Raw genomic sequence first — 26,225 nt, forward strand, 5'->3', positions numbered from 1 at the left:
GGTCCCGTCACCCGGTCGGGGTCCACGCTGTCCCCTCCGCCCCACCACGGTCCCTGCCGCCCACCCCCCCGGGGTCCCTGCCGTCCCTTACGGTGCCCTCCGCCCCTTATCGTTCCCTTCACCCTACCGGGTCCCTGCTGTCCCACGGGGGTCACGGATGCCCCACCGGGGGCTCTGCTATCCCCTCTGCACCCCGGTCCCTGCTGTCCCCACACTCCCCACCGTGGTCCCGACATCCCACCGGGGCTCCGCTGCCCCCCGGGCTGTCCCCGCTGCCCCCCGGGTGGTCCCTCCTGCCCCTCGAGGGTCCCTCTCGCCTCCTCCCCTCTGCCTCCCCGGGGGTCCCGTTATCCCACCGAGACCACTGCTGTCCCCGCTGCCCCGTCGGGGTCCTCGCTGTCCCCCGGGGGGTCCCAGCTGCCTCCCCGCTCCCCCTGCCGCCCCTGCGGGTCCCTGCTGCCTCCGGTTCCCTCCTGCCCCACGCCTCGCAGGGACTTGGCTTCCTCCCCGCGACATGGTGGGGGGGGGACACCGACCCGTCACCGTGGCAACGGCGCCGTCGCCCCCGCCCCGTCCGTGTATTAAAATTGGGACCGGCAGCGCCGGGGCGGTCAGCACCGGGGAGGACGATGCGGCGGAGCCACGGCCCCGACGTGAAGGGGGTCAAGCCCGACATCGCAGCGCTTGGCACAGCCCCCTGTACACCCAGGGGCCCGTCGGGACCGTGCCGGGACCCGTCGGTCCCCGCTACAGCGCCCGTCCCGTCGGGGCCCGCCGGCGCCCTCCCCACACTCGATCTCTCGGCCGGCGACTGCTCTGGCCTAGCGCGGGGCTCGCTTAGTGCTGCCTTCCCGCCTTCACGTGCTCCAGAGCCATGGCGGCCTCCGTGAGGGTCGGGAGCGCGGCCCCGGTGCCCGCCGCAGGTGGGCTGAGGTTGGGTCAACGCTGGGTTCCCGGTGCCGGTACCGGGTGCTATTTCGGCTGCCTCGGCGAGGGAGGCCGGGCCGGCGGCGGGGGGGGGGGGGCCCCCACCCGGCCGGGCCCCCCCCCCCCCCGCCCCGGCCCAGCTGGCCCTTTGGCGGTTCGACCGTGGGCCGTGCGGGGAGGGTTTGGTGGCTCATGAGTGCCGGTGTTGGGCTGGAAATAGTGAATAATCCCCCTGCTGTCACTCCCCCGCCGCTCTCCGGCTTTGCCGAGCTGTAGGGGGGCGGTTGCTGGCGGGGGCTGGCTTCAGGATGAGGCTCCCGGGGACGGGCCTGGCTCACCCGCTGCTGTTGCCTTTTTCCCGGTGGGATGACGGGATCCCCTTGTTGGGGCAGAAGGGACCCCCGGGGTGCTTGCGGATGAGCCGTAGGGGGTTGTGCCTGGTGTCCTCCTGGCTTGGGGGGAGCCAGCCCCACTCGTAGGGTTTCACATAGTTACAGTGGTGCTTTCTGGGGAAAAAAAAAAAAAGGCGTTTTCCCCCCCAAAAAGTGCCAACAACCTGCCCCCAGCATGAAGGGCAGAAACTCACCCCCTTCTCCCGCCTGCTTGTCCCCGGGGGTGGCATGAGGGCAGCGAGAATGCTGCTGGCCCAAGGGGTACGCGGTGTGCTGCCTTCCCGGTCGCTCCTTTAGGCCACCTCGTTTGTCCCGCAGCCCGAGGCCCCATGCGGCGAGCAGCGCAGCAGATCCCCGAGGAGATCCTCAGTAATGTGGAGCTGCGGGAGGCGATGGAGGCCTTGCCCCGAAACTACAACTTCGAGATCCCCAAGACTATCTGGCGGATCCGGCAGGCTCAGGCCAGGAAGGGTGAGCGCCAGCCCTGGGGACGAGGGGTTTCGGGGCTGCAGCGTGGCGAGTTGGTGCTGCTGAGCTCGCCAGTGGTGAGGGAGCCCGCTTGGGCCAGGGTGCGGGGCCAATGAGGCTGGAGCAGGGATGGTGGCGAGCTGCCCGGCATGCCCTGGCATGTTTAGGTTCTGTCTTGGCGAGCTCTCCTTCCCTCAAGGGGGTTTAATAGATCTGTATCTCTGGATTATAATCACATCGGACAGGATAGGTTGAGCTGCGCGGACCTGTCAGCCTGCGAGATGTGTCTGGGATGCCGGCCAGGTCCCTGCTGCTCTCCTCTCTCCCTGCACTTTTCTGCCATGTTGCCAGGGCTGGGCAGGGGGAGCCCCACAATGCCCAGCTGCGGGGGGCTGGAGGGGCTGGTGGAGAGCTGGGTCATGCTACGCCCTGGTCTGAACCTTCCTCGGGGTCCTTGGGGGGTTGCTGTAGCCCCAGAGGGGTGGGGAGTGGCTGTGGTGGCCCCAGAGCAGGTGCTGTGGTGCTGCAGGGTGGTGCCAGGGCTGTCCCCTCGCACCGTGTGCATCCTGCTGTGGCTGAGCCAGCTCTTGGTATGTGGTCGGCTACAGGCATCAGGGCGTGGAGCCTCCTTTGTCGTGGGTGTCACCAGTGTCCTCACCCATGCTTTCCAACAGAGGCAGGGGCTGCTCACTGGGTTGTTTGGCGCCAGGGGCTCCGGACAGAGCCAGATTTGAAACGCAGTGTCTACCTAGGAATGTCTCTGCCTTCTGCCACTGAGCTGGCAGGAGCTGGCAGGCGTCACGGGGGTGTCCCGGGAGCTGCTGCCTGAACTGGTCCCGGCTGTGATGCCGAAGGTTTGGAGGCTGTGGGGCTGTCCGGTCCATCCCAGCTGCGGTGTGGGTGGCAGGGCTGCCCATCAGGATGCAGTGAGGCCGCCCAGCCGTGCCGCTCTGGCTTTCGTTGCTGTATTTTGCTGCTTGGCACCTCCTAATTAAATGTAAATATGCGGCTGGGATTTAGACTTCAGAGCTGGGAGCAGAGCCCATCAGCCAGCCAGCCGTGCTGGGATTTAAAAATCTGCGCGTGCAGAGCCCAGCCAGGGGCTCGTTGCTGGGGGAACGCAGCCTCCCACCGGGCTGCGGCCAGCCCTGCCTGCGCCCTGCCTGCGCCCTGCCTGCTGCGGGGTTTGGGGGGGGCTGGGGTGTCATCCCCTGTCCCCATAGTGCCGTGCAGGTGGAGAGTGACCCAGCTGCCTCCTGCCAACCCCTCGCTGGGGGAGGCAAAGCTGTTTGTGGGTCTGCTTGTTGGCGGCAGTCTGAGGTGGAGGGCAGTCCCAAATGATCCCGAACGGGCTGGGGGATGCCAGGACCCTGAGCTGCCTGGTCCTCCCAGGTCGGGCAGGGGCTGACAGAGTGCGTGCAGCTTTTCCTTGGGCCCTGCAGGTTGGAGCAGGGTGAGATTAGCCCCGTTTGGGCCAGGTCTTTGCACAGCTCCACGCTGGCCAGCGGGCTGGGCTTGGCAGCACAGGGATGTCTGTTGGAGGGGGATCTGGAGAGGACGTTTGGATAAATATTGCTGGAGCTGAGGTGTCTTAGTGAGATTGGGAGGTGAAACAGCAGTGGAATTAATGGGGCCTCCTCCATTCATCTCCCCCAGCATGGTCCTTGCTCCTCCCCACTGTCCTGGGGCAGCCTGGGGGGACCCACGGGGGTGTCCTGGCTGGAGCCCAGGTGCTAGGGGGGCCCAGCTGAGCTGCAGAGGCAAAGGGATTTGTTCCAAGCTGTGAGGAGGGAGCAAACCAAGAAGCATCATTCGCTGATGAATATATTTCTGCTAGGCACAACGCTCTATCGTTGCCGGCCACCCTCCCAAAACAAGGAGAGAAGCAGGGAGGGGAGGTGCAGAGAAGGGCAGCGAGGATGATCAGAGGTTTGGAACGGCTTCTGTACAAGGAGAGATTAAATAGATTTAGATCCTTTAGCTGGAAAAGAGGCAAACGAAGGGGGATATGATAGAGGGATATAGAATTGTGAATGATGAGGAGAGGCTGAACAGGGGATGATTATTCGGTCTTTCTTGTAATGGGAGAACCAGGGGCACGTGTTTACATTATTAGGAGTGGGTTTAAAATAAACAGAAGAAAGTACCTTTTCCTGTGCAGCACATAATTAAAATCTGGAACTCATTACTGTGGGAAGCAGGAGAGACCAGCAGTGTCAGTGGGTTCAAAAAGGGATGAGGTGTGTGTGCAGGGCCTGGGTGTGAGCAGGGAGAATGGATATGGGCTGAGGCAGGACCACACGCACCCCAGCTGCCAGAGCCACCAGGATTTTTGGCCAATTTCTGGCTGGTTTTGGGAGGGTTGTTCTGCAGCTGCCGCTTGAGCTGGATGCGTTGACCCCAGGGGTTGGTGCCCAGGTCCCCATTTTGGGGCATCCCCTCCAGCCCCTCCTAACCCTGGGGCTGTTTTTCTTCCCAGTGGCCCTGCAGATGCCGGAAGGGCTCCTCATGTTCGCCTGCACCATTGCAGACATCGTTGAGCGGTAAGATGATGGCTTTTCCACGCTTCCCCGCTTGGCTGCGGAGCCTGGCGAGGGGATGGGGGTTGCTGCCGGGAATGGGGTGGCCGTCGGACAGGGCTGTCTGGGCAGGATGAAGCCCAGGGCTACTGCTGAGGGGGGTGTGGGGGGGCCCCAGCATGTCTGCCCTTGCAGGGACACCTTGGCCACAGGCGCAGGCAACGCTGCTGTCCTGCGGCAGGTCGCAGACACCCGCTGCCAGCCCCAGGGACAGGGACTGGCACTGCGCCAGCCTGGCCCTCGCCGCTCGGCTTCTCCTCTCGTCGCTTTGCCGGGAGCTGCTGACAAGCTCAGTGTGTCGGGGCCCTTGCTGGGGTGACGGAGCCAGGGAGCAACCGTGTTAACAACTGGCTGACGCCAGCTCAGTGCCTGCGCGCTCACCACAGCAGTGCAGCCAGCGAAGGGAGGGCCGGCAGTGGGGCCGCTACCACCACATGGGTCCCCTGCCCTCCTCCCTTGCCGTTGCATCCTGTCCCCGTGGCCGCGGTCTGGCTGTGCCACTCTCAGGGCAGCACGGAGGTGCTTGGGGGCAGCTCTTCTCCAGCTGTGGAGGCCTGAGGCCACAGTGATGGCCTGGAGGGGTTGACTGTAAGTGGCTCCTGCTGGGCAGCCCCTTCCCCGTGGCTCCTATCCTGATTTTCTGTGCCACTTCGGAGGTGAGGTCAGAGGCGCTGGAGAGGAGCTGGGCTTTTCAGCGGCAGCGGATGCAAGCACCTTGCAGGAATGGGCCGTAATCTCCCTACCGCCAAGCGCACCTGCCTCCCTCCCTCCCTGCCTGCCTGCCGGCTTTCTCCCTGCTGCGGCTGCCCCCTCCCCAGCCCCTCTCTGTTTTTGCAGTGAATTAGTGCTAATAGCACCGCATGCCTCGTCTGCCATTGGGGTCGCGGCACTCATTAGTAAGCTGCCTTCCCAGGGCGAACAGGCTCGCCTCCTCGCCGCCGCTAGCTGAGCAGCCACTGCCGTGATGGGTGGCGAGGCAGCCGTGCTTGCAGGCTTTGTCCCCACTTTACCATCGTTTCCCCTGCGGGACCATGGCAGCCCCACGCTTGGGGTGGTCGAGGGAGCAGTGGGAAGGTGGGCACGGGCAGGGGATGGGTGTGGGGGGCAGGGGGGACGGGTGCAAGTGTGGGCGGCTCCGCGTGGGCTTGTCCCTTTAAGCAGAGCTGCCTCCTCTCCGGCTTTGGCACGCAGCCGCTTTCATGTCTCCAACTTCAAAGGCAGCGGATTAAGGGGCTCTTTTATCTGAATGAAACCTTAAGCCCCACTTCCCGGTGGATGCCAGGGTGCTGGCATCCCCACTGGACTCGCCTTCCCTGCCAAGGGTACTCCGCAGGGCTGAAGTGGGGTGCTGGGTGCCGGGGTGGGGGGTGCTGGTGGGAGATGGGTGGTGGGAGATGGTTGCTGTGTGGGGAGAGGTGCCTGGCCAAGAGCAGGGACATGGCAGCACCTATCGGTTGGTAGTTGGATGGGGGATGGCTTCGAGGCTGAGCAGGAGGGCCGTATCCTTCCTTCGCTGCTGCCACACAGTACCCAGAGACACCCTGCTGCCGGTCTCTTGCCAGGAACACTGGGTGCCATCCAAGATTCTGGCTGGGATTGTCACTGTGCTGGGTACCAGCACTGCCGGCTGGAGGATCATGGCTGTGGGCAGGAGTGAGCCCAGCCCTGTTCCCGCTCTCTCGGGGACATGCTTGGGACCTGGTTACATTGCCGTAGGTGAGGTGTGAATCGGCAGGTGGCCTCGTTAGTGCCTGCCTCTTCCTGCTATTAATATTCATCACTGGCATTAATGTGGAATTGCTGCTCGGCCGCCGCTCCTGCTGGCCCTCCTAACCCGGCGCTGGGGCCGGATGAGCCTCCGACGTGACGGGAATCGCTGCAGCCGTGTGCTCTGGCAGTGGCTGCCATAGCCAAGCTGGCGACAGGGGCTTGGGCTACTGTCAGCCCTGCGGTGGCATGTCCCCTTCCCACTGGGGACAGAGGGGACATGAGGGCTGAGCATGCCAGGGATACCAGCGCCGATGGGGACCATTGCTCAGCAAGCAGCCCCTCTCCCCAGCCCATCCCCGCAGCCTCCTGCCCCCTCCTTGCTGGTGGAATTTGGGGCTTGGGGATGCCAACAAGCTCCCCCTCTCCTTCGTGCTCTGGTAATGACTGCAGAGCCATGCCTGGGGCTGGTGCCCCTGGGGCAACGGTGCCCATCCCCGTGTGTTCTGGCTCAACCGGATCTGTGTCTGCCGCCACTCAGACGGAATATTTATCCCTTCTGCTGGAGCTGTCTTTTAATAAAATATTTGCGCCGTGGCCTGGCAGTGCTGGGGAGGGCCAAGAGCAGGGACGTGGCATCGCTCCACTGCAGCACAGATGGCTTGGGGGGACACGGTGTTGTCTGTGGGTCTGTCTGTCCCTGTGCAGGGGAATGGCAATGTCACCGCGTCCCCCACTGCAATGTGGGAGTGAGCAGGCCCCCTGGGAGCCCCAGTGGGGGCAAGGAGGGGAGGGGGCTGCCAGGTGGGGACCCCCCCCCCGGCACCCTGTCCGGGCTTCCCAGCTTTGCTCTGGCGGCTTGCCGAGCCCCAAGGGGCTGCGAGGATGAAGATGTAGCCGAAGTGTCACAGCTGCTGCCTCCGGAAAGGCTGGTGGGGTACTTAGCCTGGAGCCTTTGAAATTGAGAGCGCACTTACAGCATTGACTGGTGTGAGGCCCAGTTAATTAGCGTTAATAGGTTTGTCATTATCGAACCTGCACGGGGGTGAGCGGCCGGCTGCGGGGGGGTGGCAGGGCTGGGGTCTGCTGAGCTGGTGGGGCGGCGGGCTGCCGAAACCGCATCACGACGCTCTCGCGGCACCTTCCAAATTGGCTCCGTTTGTCACGGCTGATGTAATTCGGCGGAGGGTAACTCGTGCTGGGGGGCGGCAGCGTGGAGAGGTGCGTGGGGGGAGCTCGGACCGCGGCTCGGGGAGGGGGGCAGCCCCCCAGCCCACCCGCTGTCGTGCTGGGAAGGCAGCAGCCGTGTCCCCTGTACCACTGCCTTGGTGGAGGCGGGGGGGTGCAGCCGTGAGCCTCCTCTCCCCGCACCGGGGCTGGAGCAGACGGATCAGCTGGGCTCTCAGCTGGGCTTTTGATTCCTTGTTAATAAAGTCAGCTGTCAGGCTTCGCAGCTGCTAATCCTTCCATCTCCCCGCGCCGCGACCGGGCAAGTGGCTCCTGCTAATCAGCCGTGGCTCGGCGGCGGGGACGGGTGATGGCGGGGAGGGGGTGGCTGCCCTGCCACAGCCTTAGCACCTCCCAATGGCCTGATGGCTTTTGAGCATCGGTGCAAGGCACTGCTGGGGGTGCGCAGAGCATCCCAGTGATGATGCCATAGCGTGCCCAGCAGCGTACGAGGACATTTCAGAATGACGGGGGTCTTGAATCGTCTCTGATTGAGCAGCAAAGAGTTAAACATCGTGTACACAGCCTAGCAGCTCTGGCATGGCTTAAAATGCCCTGCTGTGGCTGTGATAGTGAGGACAAAAAAGCCCCTGAGGGCTGGTGTGCCCAGCAGGTCCCTGGTGCCACAGGCAGGTCCCTGGTGCCACGCAGGCTGTCCCCTCCTGGGGTTGGTGGGTGTCAGGACAAGGACACCAGGTCCCCTAGCCAAGCAGATCTGTGATGTGCCACTGAGCAATGTGGTACTGAGTGCCATGGTGAAGCCGGTGGCATCACCAGGGGTCCCAAAGGGCTGTCCTGGGATGCTAACGCAGGTCAGGATCTGGCCTTGATGGCACAGTGCCGTAGCTCTGCCAGCCAGCACTGCCTTCCCTTCTCCCCTTGTCCTTTAAGTGCAACCCAGAGGCACTGGCAGCACGGTGCAGCACGCTGTGCAGGGGAATTTAATCACCGTCATTAACCGCACAACAGCATCATTAGGGAGAATGAAGTTCTCACTTCATTGGAGATGTTTAAAACCTCAGCCTGGGCGATGACTGGTGTAGGGGGGACTGGGCAGGAGAGCGTGTGTGGGGTCTATAGGACTGTCACCTCCCAGGGCTGGGATGTGCCAACACAGGTGTGGTGCCCACCACCATGCGCCCCACACCACTTCTTTGTGTCCCCACGGAGTCCGGGGAGCTGGCACCAACGGGCAGGGCCGTGGCCTGGCCATGGGGAAGAGGGGACAGGCACCATCTGGGTACAGGACAGCCATGGTGGCTTTGCCACTACTACGCGCTGGGCCCTTGGCTTGCCTTACTTCAGTTTTTTTGCAGCTACAGGGCCAGCAAAGTTGGGGTACCCCCGGGACGTGCCCCTTGGGATGGTGGGGTTAGCCCTGGCACCTCCAGTGAGGATGCAGGGGGAGGTCCTCTCAGGGGAGGGAACCCAGCCAGAGATGGCTGCTCCTGGGGGGCTGCGGGGACGTGCACCTCACCCCGTCCTGACCCACTTGCAGATGCTCTGTGGAGCCCCGCGCTGCTGGCGGGTGGTGATTGCCCAGCTGCAGTGGGGCTCTTCCAGCACTGTTTGCAGTAAAATTGCAAACTCATTATTTTAATTACGTGCAGCCTTCCTGTGTTAATGAAGTTGGGAGTCTGGTAATAGGGCTTGGTGATGAGCTTCTCCACTAATTAAGTGCATTGTTCTTGGCCGGGGCTGTGCTCAGCCCCCATGCCCCAGGACAGTGGCACCCACTGGCGCCCATCCCTGGACAGGACAGGCAGTCGGTGTAGGGTTTTTGGGGTGATCATGGGGCTCTGCCTTTCCCCCGGAGGACAGGGCTTGGGGTATTTGCAGGTCATAACCCTCTTGCTTATCCCCGGGCGTTTCCTGGCAGGGAGGTGGCACCACGCCACAGTGTGACTGTGCTGTAAAGGGCCACATGCAGGTGAGGCAGGTGACTGTGAAGCAAGGAGCAGCCCAGTCTGCATCCCCATCCCCAGCGGGACACACGGGCACCCCAGCATCTCGGTCGCAGCTTCATCCTCCGGCAGCCTCATGGTGCCAGGTCTGGCTGCTTTCAGCTCGGTCCCTGCAGTCCCCTCCATGCCCAGGGCTGCTGGAGCCAGGCGCAATGGACAAGCTGGGGCTGAGGACTCTTCTCTGCCAGGGAGAGCGGCTCTGCTTCACATCGTGAGAACCAGCATGGTATCTTTCACACGCTGCTGTGGTGTCAGGGGACCCTGCGCTCCTACCGGCAGCAAATGCTCTCATTTATTTGTCGAGGGGCCAGGATAAATCAGGCCTGCTCCAGCCCAGCGCCTGTGCTCGGGTGGCAGGGAGCAGCCGCCCCATGCCTGGGGACGTGCTGGCACTGGGTGTGCTTGTCTGTCCCAGCATTTTCAGCCTTCAAACTTGTCCTCAGGTCGCTGTTGCCTCTGTCCCACACTGGCCAGGGAAGAGCGGGGCTGGGAGGGTCCAGGGGTCCTGGCAGTTGGGATCGGGGCTGGGACCTGGCCTGCCCGGGCATGCATCCTGCCAGTGCTGAGCATGGTGCTTTATAAATGGGATTTTGGGAGCCATCTGTTTAAAGGAGGAGATAATGAATTAGGGGGAGATGAGAAAAATGCTAAGGCTGGGTGGTTTTTCAGAATGAGCCGGGGTTTGCGGGACGTAAAAGATGAATAACCTCCCCACGTGTTCAATATTCATGAGCTCCCAGCCGTAGTGAGCGGCTCAGCGCTGGGTGGGGACAGCCCCATCACCACATCCTCCCTGCCGGCATGCTGCTGGGACCTGTCCACGGCTGCGATGAGTTGCGGAGACACGAAACACCCACAAGGACGCTCCCGTCGCTGCCCCTCGCCTGCATCCCAGTCCAGTCTGGCGGGCGAGCAGCTCCCTGGCCTGCGTCGGAGGCAGGTGGCTGCTAATTGATGTTTCCTTCCTCTGTAGTTTGATGAAAGGCTCCGGCGACACCGAACTGATTAAAACATCAAGGGGAGGCCCCCGCACTTGCCTTTGATTTGTCTCGGGAGATGATTGCTGCTCCGCTCGACCGTCCAGCCCAGCCGGCGCGGGTGACCCTGGTGCGTGCCGTCTTGGTGCCTCTGTGCCTCTCCTGCCGGCACCACCAGGCTGCCGGTACCCTTCCAGCCTTGCTGGACACAATGGCAGCACCATTGGGCTCTCTCCTCACCAGGCATCGTTCTACAGCCTCTTTGCTCCTTGCTCGGTCGTGGCTCCGCTCCCTGCAGCTGGAGCGGGATGGTTCCCCGTGGCCAGGGCAGGGCTCAGCCCCCTCTCTCCCTGCCCACGGGCCGGTGGCCACGTGCTGCAGGCTGCAGCCCTGCACGCTGGGCACGGGCCACAGGCGCCTCTGCCAGCCTCTGCCCTCCTCCCTCCGCCGTTGCTATTTCACTTTCTTGCTCTTCACCCCCAGGGACTTTCTCTGGGGTTTGGGCCAATTTGCATACATTTTAATCTATAAAAAATTAAGCGGCGCTGGCTGCCGCTCTGAGTCAGACCTCCCCGTCCTGAATCTTAAGGAGCTGAATAATTTTCCACTTTTGCTGAGATGTGTGGAGTCTGATTCATGTTCATCTCATCACCTCTCATTAGAGGAGGGGGCTGAGGGCTTGGGGGGGGTGGAGAAGAGCCTTTTCGAACCTTTGCCAGCAGCCCCCAGTCCTATGGCACGGCCGTGTAGGCAGCGGAGGAGCCATCCTCCTGTCCAGGCCATGCTGGCAGCGAGGGACCATGGGATTTGTGTGCTGGCAAGGATCTGCTCCATCTTCTGACTGTCCCCAATGGCGTCCCCAGCCCTTGTGACACTGCGAGAAGCGGGAGATGCCTGGGCTGGACGCGGGAGGTGGGGATGGCTTTTCCCCCTCTCCCGGGATGCTCCAGCAGAGACGTTCCCCTGTCCCCCTCCCCGGGTGCTGACGGATGGGCCGGAGCTGTTAATATTCAGCACGCTCCGCCATTTCTCCACCTTCTGCCATCTGCCCAGCTCTGCCCACCATTTCTATTCTTGCTGCCGACGTAACGCTCCCTGCCTGGCGCTCGGGGGGGAGCGTGCGGGACCCTGGCCCCCAGCCAGCACCGGGTGCCGGCAGGGGGTGACGCTGTGCCAGGGCGCCCACCTCCCCCGGCCCCTTCGCCCCAGCCCCGCACCAGCGGCAGGGCGGACCCCACTGGCACTGAGCTACAGCCACTGGTGCAACCTCGGTGTAAATAAGGAATTAGCATCTGTTTTAAGCAGCCCCTCCAGGCACGGGGCTTTGTCATCGCGATACCTGCTTTCATCCGTAAACTACCACGGCAGCTCCCTGGGAAGGCAGCCAAGCTAATAATCCCCCAAAATGGTGCCATAAAATACCCACAAAGGTGGCGCCTTTAAATCATGCCAGAGCACCGGCTTTGCCACCCGGTGCTGGTGCATGCTCCTCCGCTGGCCGGCAGGTGCTAGGTAGGCTCGAGCTGGAGCGCTGGGATGCTGGAGCAGGGATGGGGGACAGCACCAGTGTTCACTCAGTGCTTTTCCTTGCCAAGTGCCACCTCAGCGCCAGCTGCTCCGGGAGCACACCCAGCTTGTCCAAACCGGCACCTGTGGGTGACACAGCCGGGTGCGGGCTGGGGTGTACCAGCTCACACGGTGCCTGGGCACAGGGGGACGGTGGCTTGGCCAGCCTGGATGGCATGGCTGGGGATGCCAGGGTGGCTGTTCTGGCCGATCCGGTGGATCTGGTCCCGAGGGCCGGCTGGTGGGAGCGGCAGCACCACGCTGCGCCGGGTCTCCCTCTGCTCCTCTCCCTGCTGGAGCATTAGGAAGCTGGCAGCGTATTGTTTGATGAGCGGATAATCCGCTGAATTGCAAACAGCTTTACCCAATTGAAGAGGCGGATTACCGCTCTCCAGCTTAATCATGTTGACATCTCGGAGAGTAGCCAGTGCTTGTCCTCTTTGGCGCGTGGCAAGGGGCTCGATGGCAGCGTGGGGTCCCCCAGCAGTGGTGTGCCATGGGGCTGGGGGGCAGGACGTGGGCTGTGGTGACAGCAGCCAGCCATGACCCTCACTGTTGTGCCTCCCCGCAGGTTCACAGATGCGGAGGCGGTGGTGATGGGCGACGTGACCTACGGTGCATGCTGCGTGGACGACTACACAGCCCGTGCCCTGGGTGCTGACTTCTTGGTGCACTATGGACACAGCTGCCTGAGTAGGTGACACTCGGCCCCGGGGCACTGCCAAGGCTATGGTGCATGGTACTGCGGAGGCTGTGCTGCTGCCACCGTGCTGTACCGAGCAGCTCCCCGCCCTGCTCGACGCCAGCTCGGAGACTTAGTGCCAAGGGCTAATCCCTTCCCAAAGGGATTCTGTTCTGCAGCCTCAGTTGTTGGCTTTGGACGAGGCCAGGCTGGCTGGGCAGCTGCCCGCGAGCAGGATTTTGGGGGCAGCAGGGCATGCTCATCCTGCTTGGCCACGCGCTGCCGCAGCGCCCGAATAGCAGCCCTGTGCCCAAGAGCAGAGCAGCAAGGCCGTGGCTTGGCAGGACCCCACTCATCCAGGAGTCGCCGATGGGGACAGGGCTGCTCTCGCCCCGCACCCCACAGCTGTGGGCTTTGGGGGAAGTCGGGAGTGATGGCAGAGGGGAGCGACAGTCTGGGGGTCCCGCTCATCCCGGGGCTGGCGCGGGGCCGGGGAAAGCGGCTTTGCGGGTGCAACGCAGGCTGGGCGGGGAAGGGAGGAGGAGGCTGTGTGCTCCCCAGGCGGACAGTACTCTGGATCCAGTTGCCATGGAAACTGCGCTGCTGTCCCAGATGCTGCTAACTTTGAAGTCCACCCAGGATGGAATCAGCCCAAAAATAACAATAAGACGCTCTGGGTTTTAAGGTGGATCGGCAGAATTACCGTAGTGAGCGGCAGGCGTGTGCATCCCTGCTGCCACCACACTCCTGGCACCTGGCAGCCCTCCTGGACATTTATGGGGCTGTATAAATGGGTTTGAAGAATTGCGTCAGGCTCCGTATGAAATACAGACTCCCCACTTGAGAAATCTGTCCTGAAAGCCACATCAGTGTGAGCGTTTGCAGTGATAAATATCTGTGCTAGGTGCTTTGTTACGGAAGGAGGGTTATGGGCACCACTGGAACAGGGAGTATAAAACCCCTGGTTTGTAGCCTGCTATTCATGAATGAACAGCGGGAAGGGGAGGAAGGGGCTATATCCAGCAGTGCTCAGGAGCATGCCAGTGCAAGAGCCGGGCTGCTTCATGGGACAGGAGTCACATATTCTGGAGCTGCTCCCTGCAGGGACAGGCAGGCACTGCCAAGCTGCCTGTCACCAGCCCAGCCGCCATCCACTGCCCGTGGCCATGTGGTCCTTGCCTGCTCCGGGCTGGATGGGTTGCAGGGCACCCTGGGGTGCCCACAGAGTGACGAGAGGGTGCTGGGCTCCTTTTGGGCTGCCCACAGTACTCCCATCACCAGTGTGGCCGACGGTGGGGCGCGTCCCCGCGCAGCACACAGGCGCTTGCCCTCTCCCTCCCAGCCCCACGTGCCCTGCGGGAGGCAGTAATTTGCACTTAATTGTGATCAGGTGAAGAGCACCAAAATGGGAAGTGAATGCGGAGCTGTGGATCGATGTGGACTCTGTGTACTTTAATTATTCACTTAATTGTGGTGACACGGGCTTCTTAGCACTGGGGGTAATTAGATTTGTGTTCATTGATTCCCCAGGCTGCCATTATACGGAGAGAAGGAGCGGGTGCTCTCCACTGCTCCCATCTGCACCCCCTGCCCGGGGTGCCAGCATGGGCAGAAGGGTGGCACAGCCCACCCTGGCCTGCCCGCACTGAGGCGGTTGGGGCGCAGGGAGCCCCGCCAACATGCTTTATCCCCAGGCTGCAGGCAGCAGCGGCCGGGGGCTCGCCGAGGCCCCAGGTGTACCCCCCACACATAACCCTCTCTCTTCCTCTCACCAGTTCCCATCGATGCCACGCAGGGGCTGAAGATGCTCTATGTGTTTGTGGACATAAAGATCGACACGTTCCATTTCCTCGAGACCATTCGCTTCAACTTCGCAGCGGGCACCTCCCTGGCCCTCGTCAGCACCATCCAGTTCGTCTCCACGGTGCAGGTGAGATGGGGACCCCCAGCAGTGCAGGGCATGGGATGAAGCTTGTGTCTCTCCCTGCCTTGGCCCTGTCTTAGTCCCTCCCTGCCCCGGCTCTAGGGCTGGAGCGGCTGCCCCAGGTTGCCGGTGGTGACAGTTCCCCTCTAACGAGTCGCTGCAATAATATGCTGCTGCCGTAATGTTGATCAAGTACTTTATAATAACTCTGATCAATGTTTCATGGCGGCACCCCTCCCTGGCTCCCCTGGGAGCTGCTCTGTAAATGTCAGGGCAGGCGGTGGAGCACTTGGCATTTTGATGCAGTGCCGGCAGCGGCAGGGGAAGCTCCAGCGGGTCTGTCTGTCTGCCCCTGAACGGCCGGCTGGGCAGGACGGGAGGAGATGAATGAGCCTCTTGAGCCATGTCTATCTAAACACGGGGCTATCGAAGCATTAAGCATTTTCCCTTGTCTTTTAATTGATACGTTGGCTGAGCCTCGGTGAGCATCTCAGCTGTGTGGGGCCGTTACCCTCCGTGACGGTGCCAGCCTGAGCAGATGGGCTCCCCTCTGCTGCTGCTGTGCTGGGGCACAACAGCACAGCCATTGCCACTGATGCCCCATGGAGCCAGGGCCGGGGTGTCCCCAAGGGTCCCCAGCAGTGCCGGGGACCACTGGCCTCGGCCACGCTCTGTGCCACAGTCTGTCCCTGCTGACCCCACGTCTTCCACAGGCAGCGTCACAGGAGCTGCGCTCCCAGTACAAGGTGTGCGTGCCCCAGTGCAAGCCACTGTCCCCAGGGGAGATCCTAGGCTGCACATCGCCCCGGCTCGCCCAGGACACAGACGCCATCGTGTAAGTACCCAGGGTCCTCCAAGACCCTCCTGCCTGGTCTAGGCTGCCCGCCCTGCCTGTACCCCCTGCCTGGCCATGGGGTGGTTCTGGGGGGTGGCAGGGGGATGTCCGTGGGCTGGGACAGGCCCCCTCCAGCTCCCCACACTGCTTAGAGTGGCGCGTGCTCGTAGCACAGAGGAAATAATTGAGTCGTATATCAGAATAGATAATAGATGGAAGGGCGGGTGGATAATTGGAAAAGACAAATGGCCAGGGCCCAACATCACAGCAACATTAATTTTATTTAAGGACAGCAAATTAGAGGGAGCACTTCGCTTCCTATCACCTAATTATTTTAGGTAATGGAAATGCTTAATGCACTGTGAATGCAGTGCGCTGCAGAATAAATAAATACAAGGACCCCACCCTTGGGGGGAGCTGGGGAGCCCAGGTGTGGGTTTGGGCCCATCAAGCCCCATCTCTCTCACCCTGCTGGGAGCCAACAGTGCCGGCACCTTTCCAAGCGTGGCTGCGTGGGGAGCCAGGCTCATGATTGCCAGGCATGGGGTCAGTGGGGGCTCTGGCTTCATCCTGAGTGGCACCCGGCACTGGGGGAGAGGCGCTGCTTTCCATCTCTCCCCAAAGGCATTGGGAGCAGGCAGGGGCGGCCAGGCTGGCACCGCACTGGCGAGAGTGGGTCATTCCCGCCACCGGAGGAGCCACAGTGCGGTACCGACTGGCCGACCGTGCAGGTGCACGCAGCTGGCGTACCTGCGCCCTCCCTGTGTTATTATTTTCTTCTTTCCCTCGTCTCTGGGGCTAACTTTTGCAGACAAATTAGCTTTGATCTCCCAAAATGTCATTCTCCAATTAAGGGCAAAATCTAGTCAAGTTTTACGTCTGAATTCATTTTCCAAGCCCTCACTCCATTAGGGCAGCTGAATGAAAGGCTTTGAAATGTAATTGCTGACTTGAAATCCGATTAGAAATGGAAGCAGCAACGTCTAGAACCAGCCATTGAGATGGAGCAGCTCCCGGCCACCCCATGCTGGCGTGGGCATCCCTCCTCGCCCCGAGCGTGCCCTTCCTCTCCCACCCCAGCATACCGGGGGGCTGCACAGAGATGGGAAGACCTGGCTGTGCCTGCTGCCCTTGGGTTCCCAGCATCTCTGCACAGCGTGGCTTGGGAAACCAGCAGGCACATAGATGGGTGCTGCTGTTTGCCGTGTGCCGTAGCCCTCCCTCCTCTCTCGGCAGGTATTTGGGTGACGGGCGCTTCCACCTGGAGTCCATCATGATTGCCAACCCAGGGATACCTGCCTACAGGTACGGGCAGCCCACGGGCACCTGCTCCGGTCCCCATCAGCCCTGTGGCAGGGAGCACCCCAGCTCCCCCAGCACACTGGGAACCAGCTGTCCCCCCCGTGTACCCCAGGAGCATCCCCCAGCCCAGGGCTGGGCAGGCAGCTGCCTGCAGCGGGCACAGGCAGGGAAGGGGCCACAGGGCGGGTGAAGAGGTGCAGCGGGGAGATGAACGCCAGCCATTTACTCCGGCTGAATATAAACATTTTGACAAGTACCTGTGAAAGCTCATGGAGGTGCAGCCATTAAAGCCCGGCTGCTGCAGGCAGAGGCCATAAAGCGCGATGATGAGGCCGCTGAAAGCAGATGAAATATCAAGAGTGAAAGGCTGGGCCCATTTGGTGAAATCTGAATTTCTTAGTAGGTCGTTTGTTACTAACGGGAGGCGCACGTCAGGTTTATGGCGCTGGTGAAGCTGCCGAAACCCGAGTGGGATTTGATTAAAATTCTCCTCGTCAAACAAAGCAACAAATCAAAGATTTCTTCATAATTGATGAGCTGGGACAGGGGGGAGCTGAGCATGAAGCTGAGTGCGGAGCCCAGGCTGTGCCAGGTGTTGGGGGGCTGCGATGGGACACTCGCCTTGTCCCTGTCCTTGTCCCCTCTCTGCACTCTTAACGAGCCGGCTGGGCCCTGCATCGGCTGTGGGAGGCAATTAGTGTTGGTGAGGGACAGGCATCATTTGGAGCCAGCATGGAGGGGGGCAGGTGATGGGGCACAGGCAGGTGATGGGGCACATGTGAGCTCGGTTCTGCTTTGCAGGTACGATCCCTACAGCAAGGTCTTCTCCCAGGAGCACTACGGCCACGAGCACATGCACCGTGCTCGGCAGGATGCCATCCGCACCGCTGCCAGCGCCCACTGCTGGGGGCTTATCTTGGGCACGTTGGGGCGCCAGGGCTCCCCCGGCATCCTGCAGGTACTGTCCCCCTCCTCATGGCCCCCACCTGGGCACTGGGTGCTGCTCCTGGATAGGTGAAGGACCGGTGAGCGATGGCAGCATCAGTGCAGTGGCCTCGCTGCCGGGGTGAGGGTGGACCGGGCACCACTGGCAGCCCATCAGTTGCCTCTGGCCTGGGTCTGTGTGGCCCCGAGCTGAGCGGGCAGGGCAATTAGCAGTGGATGAGGGAGCCTGGACAAGGTCTCATTAAACGTGCCCCTTGCTGGGGAGAGCTGGCCAGCCTTGGAGACCCCCCCGCACAGGCAGCTCAGCAATTAATTCCCTGGGTTTGTTTTAATTGGATGAACTTCTGATCAGGTTCAGCATCCCTGCTCAGCCACTGCACTGGCATTGTCTGCACACCGGCTGGGTGAGGGGAGCAGGACCACAGTGTCCTGCCCCATGGGAGTGGGGTGCCCTGAGCACGGCAGCCCCGCTCACACCTGGCAATTTTTCGGGAGTCAAAGGTGAGATTTGGGGCAATGCAGGGACCAGTAGGCAGAGTAGGGCGGTGAGGTCCCAGCAGCCACTGTTCCGCAGTGGGCAGGACACAGGCATGGCTGGGGCTGGCTGGGCAGGGGCTGATTAGTGCCAGCTCCGGAGGACAAGGACGTCCCTGGCCCCTCCTGGGCCCCTCTCCTTCTCCTGCAGCCTCTGGCCGCAGCCAGCTCACGGGCAGGCAGGCGTCCCAGGGAAGGCAGCCGCTAACGAGAACAGATTGTTGTCATTGAGCGGTAATTACTTCATTAGACTGAGGCACACGCTGGGGAGAGCTGGGCACAAGCCGGAGCCGTGGCTGCAGTCCCTGTCACTGCGCCTGGCCATGCGATGTGGCCATGGGGCAGAGCTGGGACCCACAGAGGGTCTGATGGCTAGGAAAGGTCTATGAGCAGGGCTTGGGGGGCTTGCTGCGGGCATCTGTCTGGGCTCCCCTAACCCCCCCCCGGGTGCCTTTTCCCCCCGCAGCACCTGGAGTCGCGTCTCCGCGCCCTGGGCCGGCCCTTTGTGCGGGTGCTGCTGTCCGAGATCTTCCCCAGCAAGCTGCGCCTCTTCCCTGATGTGGACGCGTGAGTGCTGCTGACCCCCACACCAGCCCCCTGCGCCAGGGTCCCCAGGGTGCCCCATCCCTGTCTGGGCCCTCTGATTCCTGCTGGAAGCCATCCCTGCCACATCTGTCCCACTGTCACCTGGGTGGATACTATGCACCCCTGCGTGTGCTGTGGCCATGGCACGGGGAGGGGACGTGGTTGTTCCTGGCAGGTTGGCTCTGGCACAGTAGGGACCTTGCTCCCTGCCCGCTCCGTTTCCTTCCAGGGGGTTGCTGCAAGGCTTTGTTGTGGTTTATTCTTCCCAAAATGCTTGTCCCCATCTGTTGCCGCCTGTTTCCCTTCCAGGTGGGTGCAGGTAGCCTGTCCCCGGCTCTCCATCGACTGGGGAGAAGCCTTCAGCAAGCCGCTGCTGACACCCTACGAGGTAGGCACCCCTCTCCCATTTTGGGGGGACCAACCCTGGCTTGGGGTGATGCGCCAGAGCCTCCCACAGAGCTGCGGTGCTGCGAGCTGCCAGGACAGGGCTGTCCCTGCAGCAGGGCAGCGTCCCCTCCTCTCCCCGGCTGTGCTCCATGCACGGCCCTGGGTGTGCCGCTGGGATTTCCGATCTTTTGTGAAACCAGCGGGATTCCCGGTGCTGTGAGCTTCGCTCTGGCAGTGCCCTGCTCGGCACACCAAGCCGCCACACTGGGACTTCTCCCAGCACCGCCGGCTCCCCCGCCGCAGGCACCGCTTGGGGATTCAGCTCCTTGTCCCCTCCGCAGGCCGCGGTGGCTCTCCAGGACGTCGAGTGGCAGCAGCCTTACCCCATGGATTTCTACGCCAGCCAGTCCCTGGGGCCATGGACAGTGAACCACGCCGGCACACAGCTCCCGCGCCACGGCCGGACAGCCCAGGTGGGCAGCGTGATGTCACCCGGGCACGGGATGTCACCGGGACGGGGGGTCCCCGCTCCATCCCTTCGATCTCGGTAACCGTGCGGGGTGGAAGGGATGGGCGGTGGGAGCGTTGGCGCGGGCTGAACGCCCTGTGCCAGTACGGTGTGTGTACGGTGCCGTACGGTGCCCGGTGCCACGTGCCGAAAGCGCCACCCTGTGGCTTCGTTCCCGGTGAACAGTAACGGGGCCGGTGCCAGCCCGGCTGGTGAGCCCCCCTCCCCTGCACCCCACAGCCCTTACTGGGGCAAGCGCCTGGCTGGCCCCGCGGCTCCCTGGGAGGGGGGGATTCCCCCAGCTGTGCCCCATGGGATGCTGTGGGCTGGGCACGGGCAGGCTCATCACAGGTCAGGCAGGGGCTGGGGTCCCATCCTGACATACCCCCCCCTCTCTGCGGCAGGGGAAGCCACCCGTGACCCCCCCCACGCCGGTGGAGGGCGAGGAGAAGCTAAGCACCGGGGACCCAGCAGCCTCATGAGCGCAGCCTGCACCCCGTCCTGCTGCCGCCACGCTCCGGGACCCGGCGGGGGACACACACCCACCCCCCCACACCCCCCAACACCGAGGGTAAGCACCGCCGGGGCCTCCCGGTACCAGCACCGGAATGGATGGGGACGCACCCCGTACCTCGACGACACCGCTGCCCGCAAGGACCGACGCGGCTGCCCGCGGGCAGTGGGTCCCTGCAAAGCCAGGCCGTGCTGCAGGCTCTGCCCGCAGCAGCCCCCGGTCGCACCGGGCCGTCCCGTCCCGTCCCGTCCCGTCCCGTCCCGTCCCACCGGGACCGCCTCGTCCCGCCGCCGGTCTCTCTCCCCATACGCTGCGGCCTCCCGCCGCCAGGGGGCGCGGTGGCGCCCCAACGCAGAGGAGCGCCGGCCCGCTCGCCTCGGCGTCCAATGAGCGCCACGAGTTTCGGCGGGAAGATGTGAGGGGGGGGGGGGGGGAGGGACGACAGACGGAAGCGGCGCTCTCGGCTTCCGGTGGCGGCGGCCGCCATGTCGGGGGGGCGGCCGTTGCGGTTGCTGGGTCTGCACGGCTACCGGCAGAGCGAGCGTCGCTTCCGGCAGCGCACCGGCGCGCTGCGCAAGGCTCTGCGTGGCCGGGCAGAGCTGGTGGCGGTCAGCGCACCGCACCCCGTTCCCGGCGGCGGCGAGGACGGCGACGAGGACGACCCCCCCCGCGGCTGGTGGTTCTCTGGGCCCGGCACTTTTGAGGCGGGGGAGGTGGCGGCGGCGCCGGCGGGGCTGGAAGAGTCGTTGTCGGCCGTGGCGGCGGCGCTGGTGGAGCACGGACCCTTTGACGGGCTGCTGGGCTTCAGCCAGGGCGCGGCGCTGGCCGCCATGGTGTGCGCCCTGAGGGCCCGCGGTGACCCCCGTTTCCCCGTGGCCTTCGCCATCCTGGTGGCCGGCTTCGCCAGCCGCGCCCCGGCCCACGGCCAGTTCTACCGAGAGCCCATTGCCCTGCCTACGCTGCACGTCGTGGGTGATGCCGACACCGTCATCGCTGCCACCCTGAGCAGGGAGCTGGCCCGGCACTTCGTGGAGCCTGTTGTCCTCACCCACCCTGGCGGGCATTTCATCCCTGTGGCTGCACCACAGAAGAAGGCCTACCTGGACTTCTTGGACCGCTTCCGCCCCGGACAGGGATAGGCTGAGCCCCCGGGAGCTGGGGCGGTTTGATAACAATCTCTGTAATAAATGGGGCTCCAGTGAGCCACGTGCAGCCTGCCATCTTGGTGAAACATCACTGCGTTTCCGTGCCCTCCAGAAGGGCCAAAGAATCCTCCTCAGCTCACTGTGCTGCTCTGCAGCATTAACATAGGGCCAGGTTAAATGGTTCTTTGTTACCTCCCTTTGTTTTTTTCCCAACTTTGTTGTACACATGAGTATGTGGGTATGACGATGAGGGCTTTGAGGACAGGAGGGTGAGGCTGCCCTGTGTGTGAGGTGCTTTCAGAGCCTTGAATAGCTGTTCAAAATTGGGGTCCCTCAGCTCAGCCAAAGGAAACATCTGTAGAGCACACAGCTCCTGCAGCTGTTAAACCCCAAAGGTTTGTGTTTGTTAATATCCCTGGTGAAAGCTATTAAGCCAAGCATCTAGCTGGTCTGGGTCTAGAAAAACCTCTCATCCCTGGCAGTGCCAGGGCTGGTCTTCATTTCAGGAACAAAATGTCTGCTGGTTCAGCGTGCGTGTGTTGGGAGACTTTTGTATCTTCCTCTGTACAAAGTGCCTTCGTGAACAAGAAAAACTTGTCGCTACGTTCTTGGCTCTGATATTTTCCAGAAGCACACAGAAATCTTTATTGTTATAATTGCAGGCACCCTGTTTGACTGCTGCTGGGGCAGGCCAGGCTTTCCAGTCTGCAGCCCAGGGCCGTGCTCGCAGGATTTCTCTCTAACCCTGGCTTTCCTTGGGGGTACAGGGCAATATATTTGGTAAAAGAGAAATTGGATGAAACTTTTTAATTTGCTCCCTGCTTGCGCAGCGTGGGGATTTCGGGAGCAGCGGGGCAGCGCGGTGTCGGTGCTGTGAGGGATGGAAGACGCTGTGGTGCAGGAGCAGTCCCAGGGTCAGGGGACAGAAGCACTTTCCCTGTTTGCTCAGCCGGGAACAGTCCTGGGAGCTGCTGCGGGTTAAAACCAATGCAGCAGAAGCGAGCGTTTCCCACAGCTGTGAGTTTTTTGCCCTCTGGTTTGTTGCCAGTTACGTGACAGCGGCGGTGGTAGGAGGATGAGGCTGGTTCCCCCCGCAGCCCAGCCCTGGGCTGGTGTTGCTCCTGGGGGGCTGGCGGGGCTCGGGCAGTGCCTGCCCGCTTTGCCACCTCGCGGAGCAGCATCAGGCAGGCTGCGTTGCTTCCATGCTGCCTGCTCAGGTGATGCAAAGGTTTGGGGTGTCTGTCACCCCACGGTCACCACCTCGGGGACACCAAAGGCTGTTTTGACGGGGTGGGGGGGGGGGACTTGGGGCTGCGCACCTGGCTGCGGTGGCCAGCTGTGACAAAGCACCAGGGCCTTTGTCTCCGCTGCTCCCCCCACCTGAGTCCTCGGCCACCGGAGAAGGATGGCAGCAGACAGCGCTTCGCCAGCTCGCCGTTAGCTGTTTAATGATCACGGAGCTACAGCTCGCCGCGGTGGTCTTCCAGCACGGCATCTCACCCCCCCACCCCATCGGCTCCACAGGATGACGCGGAGGAGACGCTGCAGCCATGTCCGTTCACCGCGGCCGCTGCGGATCAACGTTGCCCGGTCACCAGCCTGCACTGCGGTCCCGCAGCCGCCGACCGGCATCTCCCTGCTCCCGGGGGGGAGGCACCGCCGCAGCTCGCTGGCATTGTGAAGGGGAAAGGAGCACAGGGCGTGCGGTGAGCATGCAGAACAGTCCCGGCTCTGCAGGAAGCTCTGTCAGGTGGGTTCTGGAGGGTTGTTGAGGGATGGGTGACCTGAGCTGGGATGCTACGGTACCTGCCTCCTCTTCCCAGGGAGTTTAAAAAGATGGCTCTTGCCAGGTGACTCCTGCACCAGTTTAAACAAATTAATAAAAACAAACGCGACCCTCGTCCCCGGGAGGTGCCTGTGTGAGCAGCAGAGGAAGGATGTCTCGGCCCCTGCTGCGAAGGGAGGAGGGAAGCAGCTCCCATGGGCATCACTGCGTGTCCCTGCCGGACAGAGGGGTTTGCCCCGGGAATCCTGCCCTCCACCTGCTTTTCCACTGGCAACACACCTTCGTGCCAGCCCCTGCCCGCCTCTCGCAGATCCAGTTCCCATGCTGTTGTTCTTAGGGTGCAGCTGCCCTCGTCGGGGGGTTTCTTCTTCCCCTGCCCCACGTGGCCCAGAGGAGTTGGGTTTTCCCCCAAAACAGCATGTGGTGGTTGCTGTCCCTGAGCGAGGGGCACTGCTGAGGGGGTGATGGAGTGAGCCCAGGCTCCGGGGGACAGCCGTGCCGCTGGCCTGGGGGACCGAAGCCCTGGGAACGGCCACCGGTGTTACCTAGCGGCACTGGGAGCATGGGTGTTTTGGCAGGGGTGGCTGTCACCCCTCTACTCCCCAAATGGGGCCCTTCCCATCCCTAGCGCAGCCATCAGAGCCCCACTGCATGGTCCCAATGCCAGCCCCAGGGGCAGGTAGGGCCATGCCCAGGGCTGTGCTCGCTAGGAGCCTGTCCTGGGCACGGGGTCTGGGGCTCAGCGGGGCACGGCTTTGCTCTGCCACCCCTGGGTGAGCAGAGCCCCCAGCCCTCTCCCAGCGTCCCAGGGAGGACAGGAGAAGACCAGCACAAACAGAGATGTTGCCAGTGCTGCTGCCTCCCTGCGAACACCCACCGCCTTCTCCCCAGCTCCCCGCGTCCCTTCCCCCTGCGCCGTTGCTGACTCAGGGCCTCCTCCGCTGCCCACTGTGCCAGCCGCCCACACGGGGCTCGCCCAGCACGGGCAGGGGCTCCCGTGGGCAGCGCTGGAAAAAAGCGACGTCCCGCCGAGCCTGGCATCGGGTGCGGATCTTGCTGGGGTTTGAGCCTTACTCATCTCACGCTCTTCCTCCCCTGTTCCCACGAGCGGGGCCTAACGCAGGCAGCTGGGGAGGGGGTGCTCTGGGAAGGTGACGTGTTTCACAGATGGTTATGCAACGCAGCTCCCCCCCCCCAAGCCTGCCCGGCTCCTGCCTGCGAGGAGGCAGCGGCACGGGCAGGGGAGAGCCGGGGGCCATCCCCGGGCCCCGCTGCCAGAGCAGGACCAAGCCATTGGGAACAGCCCCCCCCCCTCCTCCCTGCTTCACCCGCAGAAGCTTCCAGTTGTGGCTGAGTCACTCCTGCTGTAGCTCCTTCTCTCCTTGTTTTGGATGGAAGTTTTCCATGGAAACCCACGCTGGGCCGGGCCGCGGGCTGGGATAAACACGGCTGAATCACAAAAGGCCGTTTCGCCAAGAGCTGTCAGATGGCAACAACAGTGCGTGCGGCGTGCGGGCAGCCAGGGAAGGCAGGCAGCTGCCCTGCCTTTTCGGGGGGGTGGCAGCAGCACCTCTCCCTGCGCCCCCCGCCAGCCTCACCGGCTCAGCCCCCTCCTTCTCCTGCCCACCCCAAATTCCCATGGTGCCAGCATATCACGAGTGCCCCTTGGCAAAGCTGGGAGCGGGTCACAGGCTTCAGCCAGAAGCTGTTTTTTGGGGCCACGTGCTCTCCCTGGGATGCCCAGAGAAATCCCAGCCAGGGAGAGCCCCTCGGGGACCCTCGCTGCAGCCCAATCCTCAGCCATGGGGCTCTGTAGGGTCATGGCTGCTGGAGGTCCCGAGGGAAGAGCTTTCCCACCCTCCTGGTCCTGCGTGGGGACGCTTGCCAAAGTGCCACGGGCTGCCGGGAGCGAGGCCGAGGTAAGGCAGTGTTTGCGCCGTGCCTGTGCCCCACTGAGCACCATTCCGCTGTAGAAATGGCAAGTTAACAGCTCCGACCATGGCAGGCGCCACGTTCCTCCCCGGCACTGCCACGTTCCTCCCTGGCACTGCCATCATCTCCGTGCTGAGGAGGAGCACGGGAGCTGGACGGCCTCTGTCCCCCGGCGCTGATGGCTGGCCCTAGGCCTGGCAGCTTGGAAGTGCTGTCGGAAGCCAAGTCCCAGTGTCAGAAGTCCAGGGTATTTTTAAGGCCTCTGGAAGAAAAACTAATTCCAGGGTGTCAGCGGGAGAGACTTGGCCTTCAAAACAACAACAGCGCAGCCTTCCTGGGGCCAGAGTGTGGGGTCCGAGGGCCTGCGGTGCTGCCCACGGGACATGTCCGCTCACCTAGGGGTGCCCTGGAAGGGACCTGGGTGCTGCTGTGGCCTGGACCTCGCTGCGATGCTGTTGCCGCTACCCACCCGGTGCAGAAGCAAGGAGGTTTTTTTTTTTCAGGGGATGGAGGGTGGTTTTCGTGGCTAGCGGCACCATTGCAGTCCGGCTGCGCTGGGCCAAACGCAGCTGCGGCTTTACCTGAGCGCTGGCGCGACTGCCCAAAAAATCCCCTTCCCGGAGGCGTGCGGTGCAAAGGTGGGAAAAGCGGGAGCGGGAGGCAAAGGGGACCGGCAGGAGACGGGGCAGCGCATGGCAGAGACCCAGTGCCTGCGGTATCCCCATGCCTGTGGCTGCTTTGCCACACCATGGCCCCGCTGGCCCCCGGGGACCTCGCGGTGGCCGTGCCTGTCTGAGCGAGAGCAGAGCTGCCGGGTGCGGGACCCCCATGGGTGCGTGCTTGAAGGGGGCTGCTCTGACTGAGGACACCCATGGGACCCTATGCCGGGGTCGCAGGTCCTTTTTTTGGGGCTGCATCCCCGTCCTGCCGCTGCCACCCTCACCCCACCGGGGCCTGTCCCCTGCCCCCATCCCAGGTGTCCCCAGCACCCACCTCCACAGCATTAGCCACCCCCCCGCACTCCCCTCCGGGGTCTCCGCAGTCGCTGCACCCCTTCCAGCCCCCTCCCCATCTCCGGAGCTTTGGGTCCCGGGTCCCCCGTCCCCCCCGCTCCCCCCGAGGGGCCCTGCCCAGCCGGCACCGGTCACCACCGGCTGCCGAGGGCCCGGTGCCCGGTTGGCGGGGCAGGCCGGGCCGCTCTGACTTCGCCTCTCAGGAATCTCCTGGCCGCCTCGGGCGAATTGTGCAACCTGCGACCGCCCCCGGTCGCCGCCCGGTCCGGCCCGTCGGGGTTCGCGCTCAGTCCCCGCCGTACCAGCTCCGCCGCCGGGCCGTGCTC

The 26,225-nt window shown here is 63.1% G+C and overlaps 2 protein-coding genes across 2 annotated transcripts; both read left to right on the forward strand.

The window, feature by feature from the left end:
- Positions 1 to 877: 877 nt before the first annotated feature.
- Positions 878 to 20,079, forward strand: DPH1 (diphthamide biosynthesis 1). The gene is made up of 12 exons (XM_010573630.1): positions 878 to 923; positions 1,638 to 1,790; positions 4,267 to 4,330; positions 12,379 to 12,500; positions 14,265 to 14,419; positions 15,127 to 15,248; positions 16,485 to 16,553; positions 17,352 to 17,508; positions 18,496 to 18,596; positions 18,924 to 19,002; positions 19,343 to 19,474; positions 19,914 to 20,079. The coding sequence occupies exons 2-12, from the start codon at positions 1,649 to 1,651 to the stop codon at positions 19,989 to 19,991; spliced, it is 1,221 nt and encodes a 406-aa protein (XP_010571932.1). The 5' UTR covers positions 878 to 923; positions 1,638 to 1,648; the 3' UTR covers positions 19,992 to 20,079.
- Positions 20,080 to 20,508: 429 nt separating this feature from the next.
- On the forward strand, positions 20,509 to 21,723 carry OVCA2 (ovarian tumor suppressor candidate 2). The gene has a single exon (XM_010573631.1). It carries the CDS (start codon positions 20,509 to 20,511, stop codon positions 21,160 to 21,162), a length of 654 nt encoding a protein of 217 aa, XP_010571933.1. The 3' UTR covers positions 21,163 to 21,723.
- The last annotated feature ends 4,502 nt before the right edge of the window (positions 21,724 to 26,225 follow it).

Source organism: Haliaeetus leucocephalus, unplaced genomic scaffold, assembly GCF_000737465.1.
Source record: "Haliaeetus leucocephalus isolate CR32 unplaced genomic scaffold, Haliaeetus_leucocephalus-4.0 Scaffold395, whole genome shotgun sequence".
NCBI classification, from domain to species: Eukaryota; Metazoa; Chordata; class Aves; order Accipitriformes; family Accipitridae; genus Haliaeetus; species Haliaeetus leucocephalus.

Bases quoted from the DNA above. Each gene is read 5' to 3' on its own strand.
- DPH1 (XM_010573630.1), top strand. From the start codon at position 1,649: ATGCGGCGAGCAGCGCAGCAGATCCCCGAGGAGATCCTCAGTAATGTG. The intron at 12,501-14,264 runs GTAGGTGACACT...TCCTCTCACCAG, and splicing joins CTATGGACACAGCTGCCTGA to TTCCCATCGATGCCACGCAG. The intron at 17,509-18,495 runs GTACTGTCCCCC...TTCCCCCCGCAG, and splicing joins GCTCCCCCGGCATCCTGCAG to CACCTGGAGTCGCGTCTCCG.
- OVCA2 (XM_010573631.1), top strand. From the start codon at position 20,509: ATGTCGGGGGGGCGGCCGTTGCGGTTGCTGGGTCTGCACGGCTACCGG.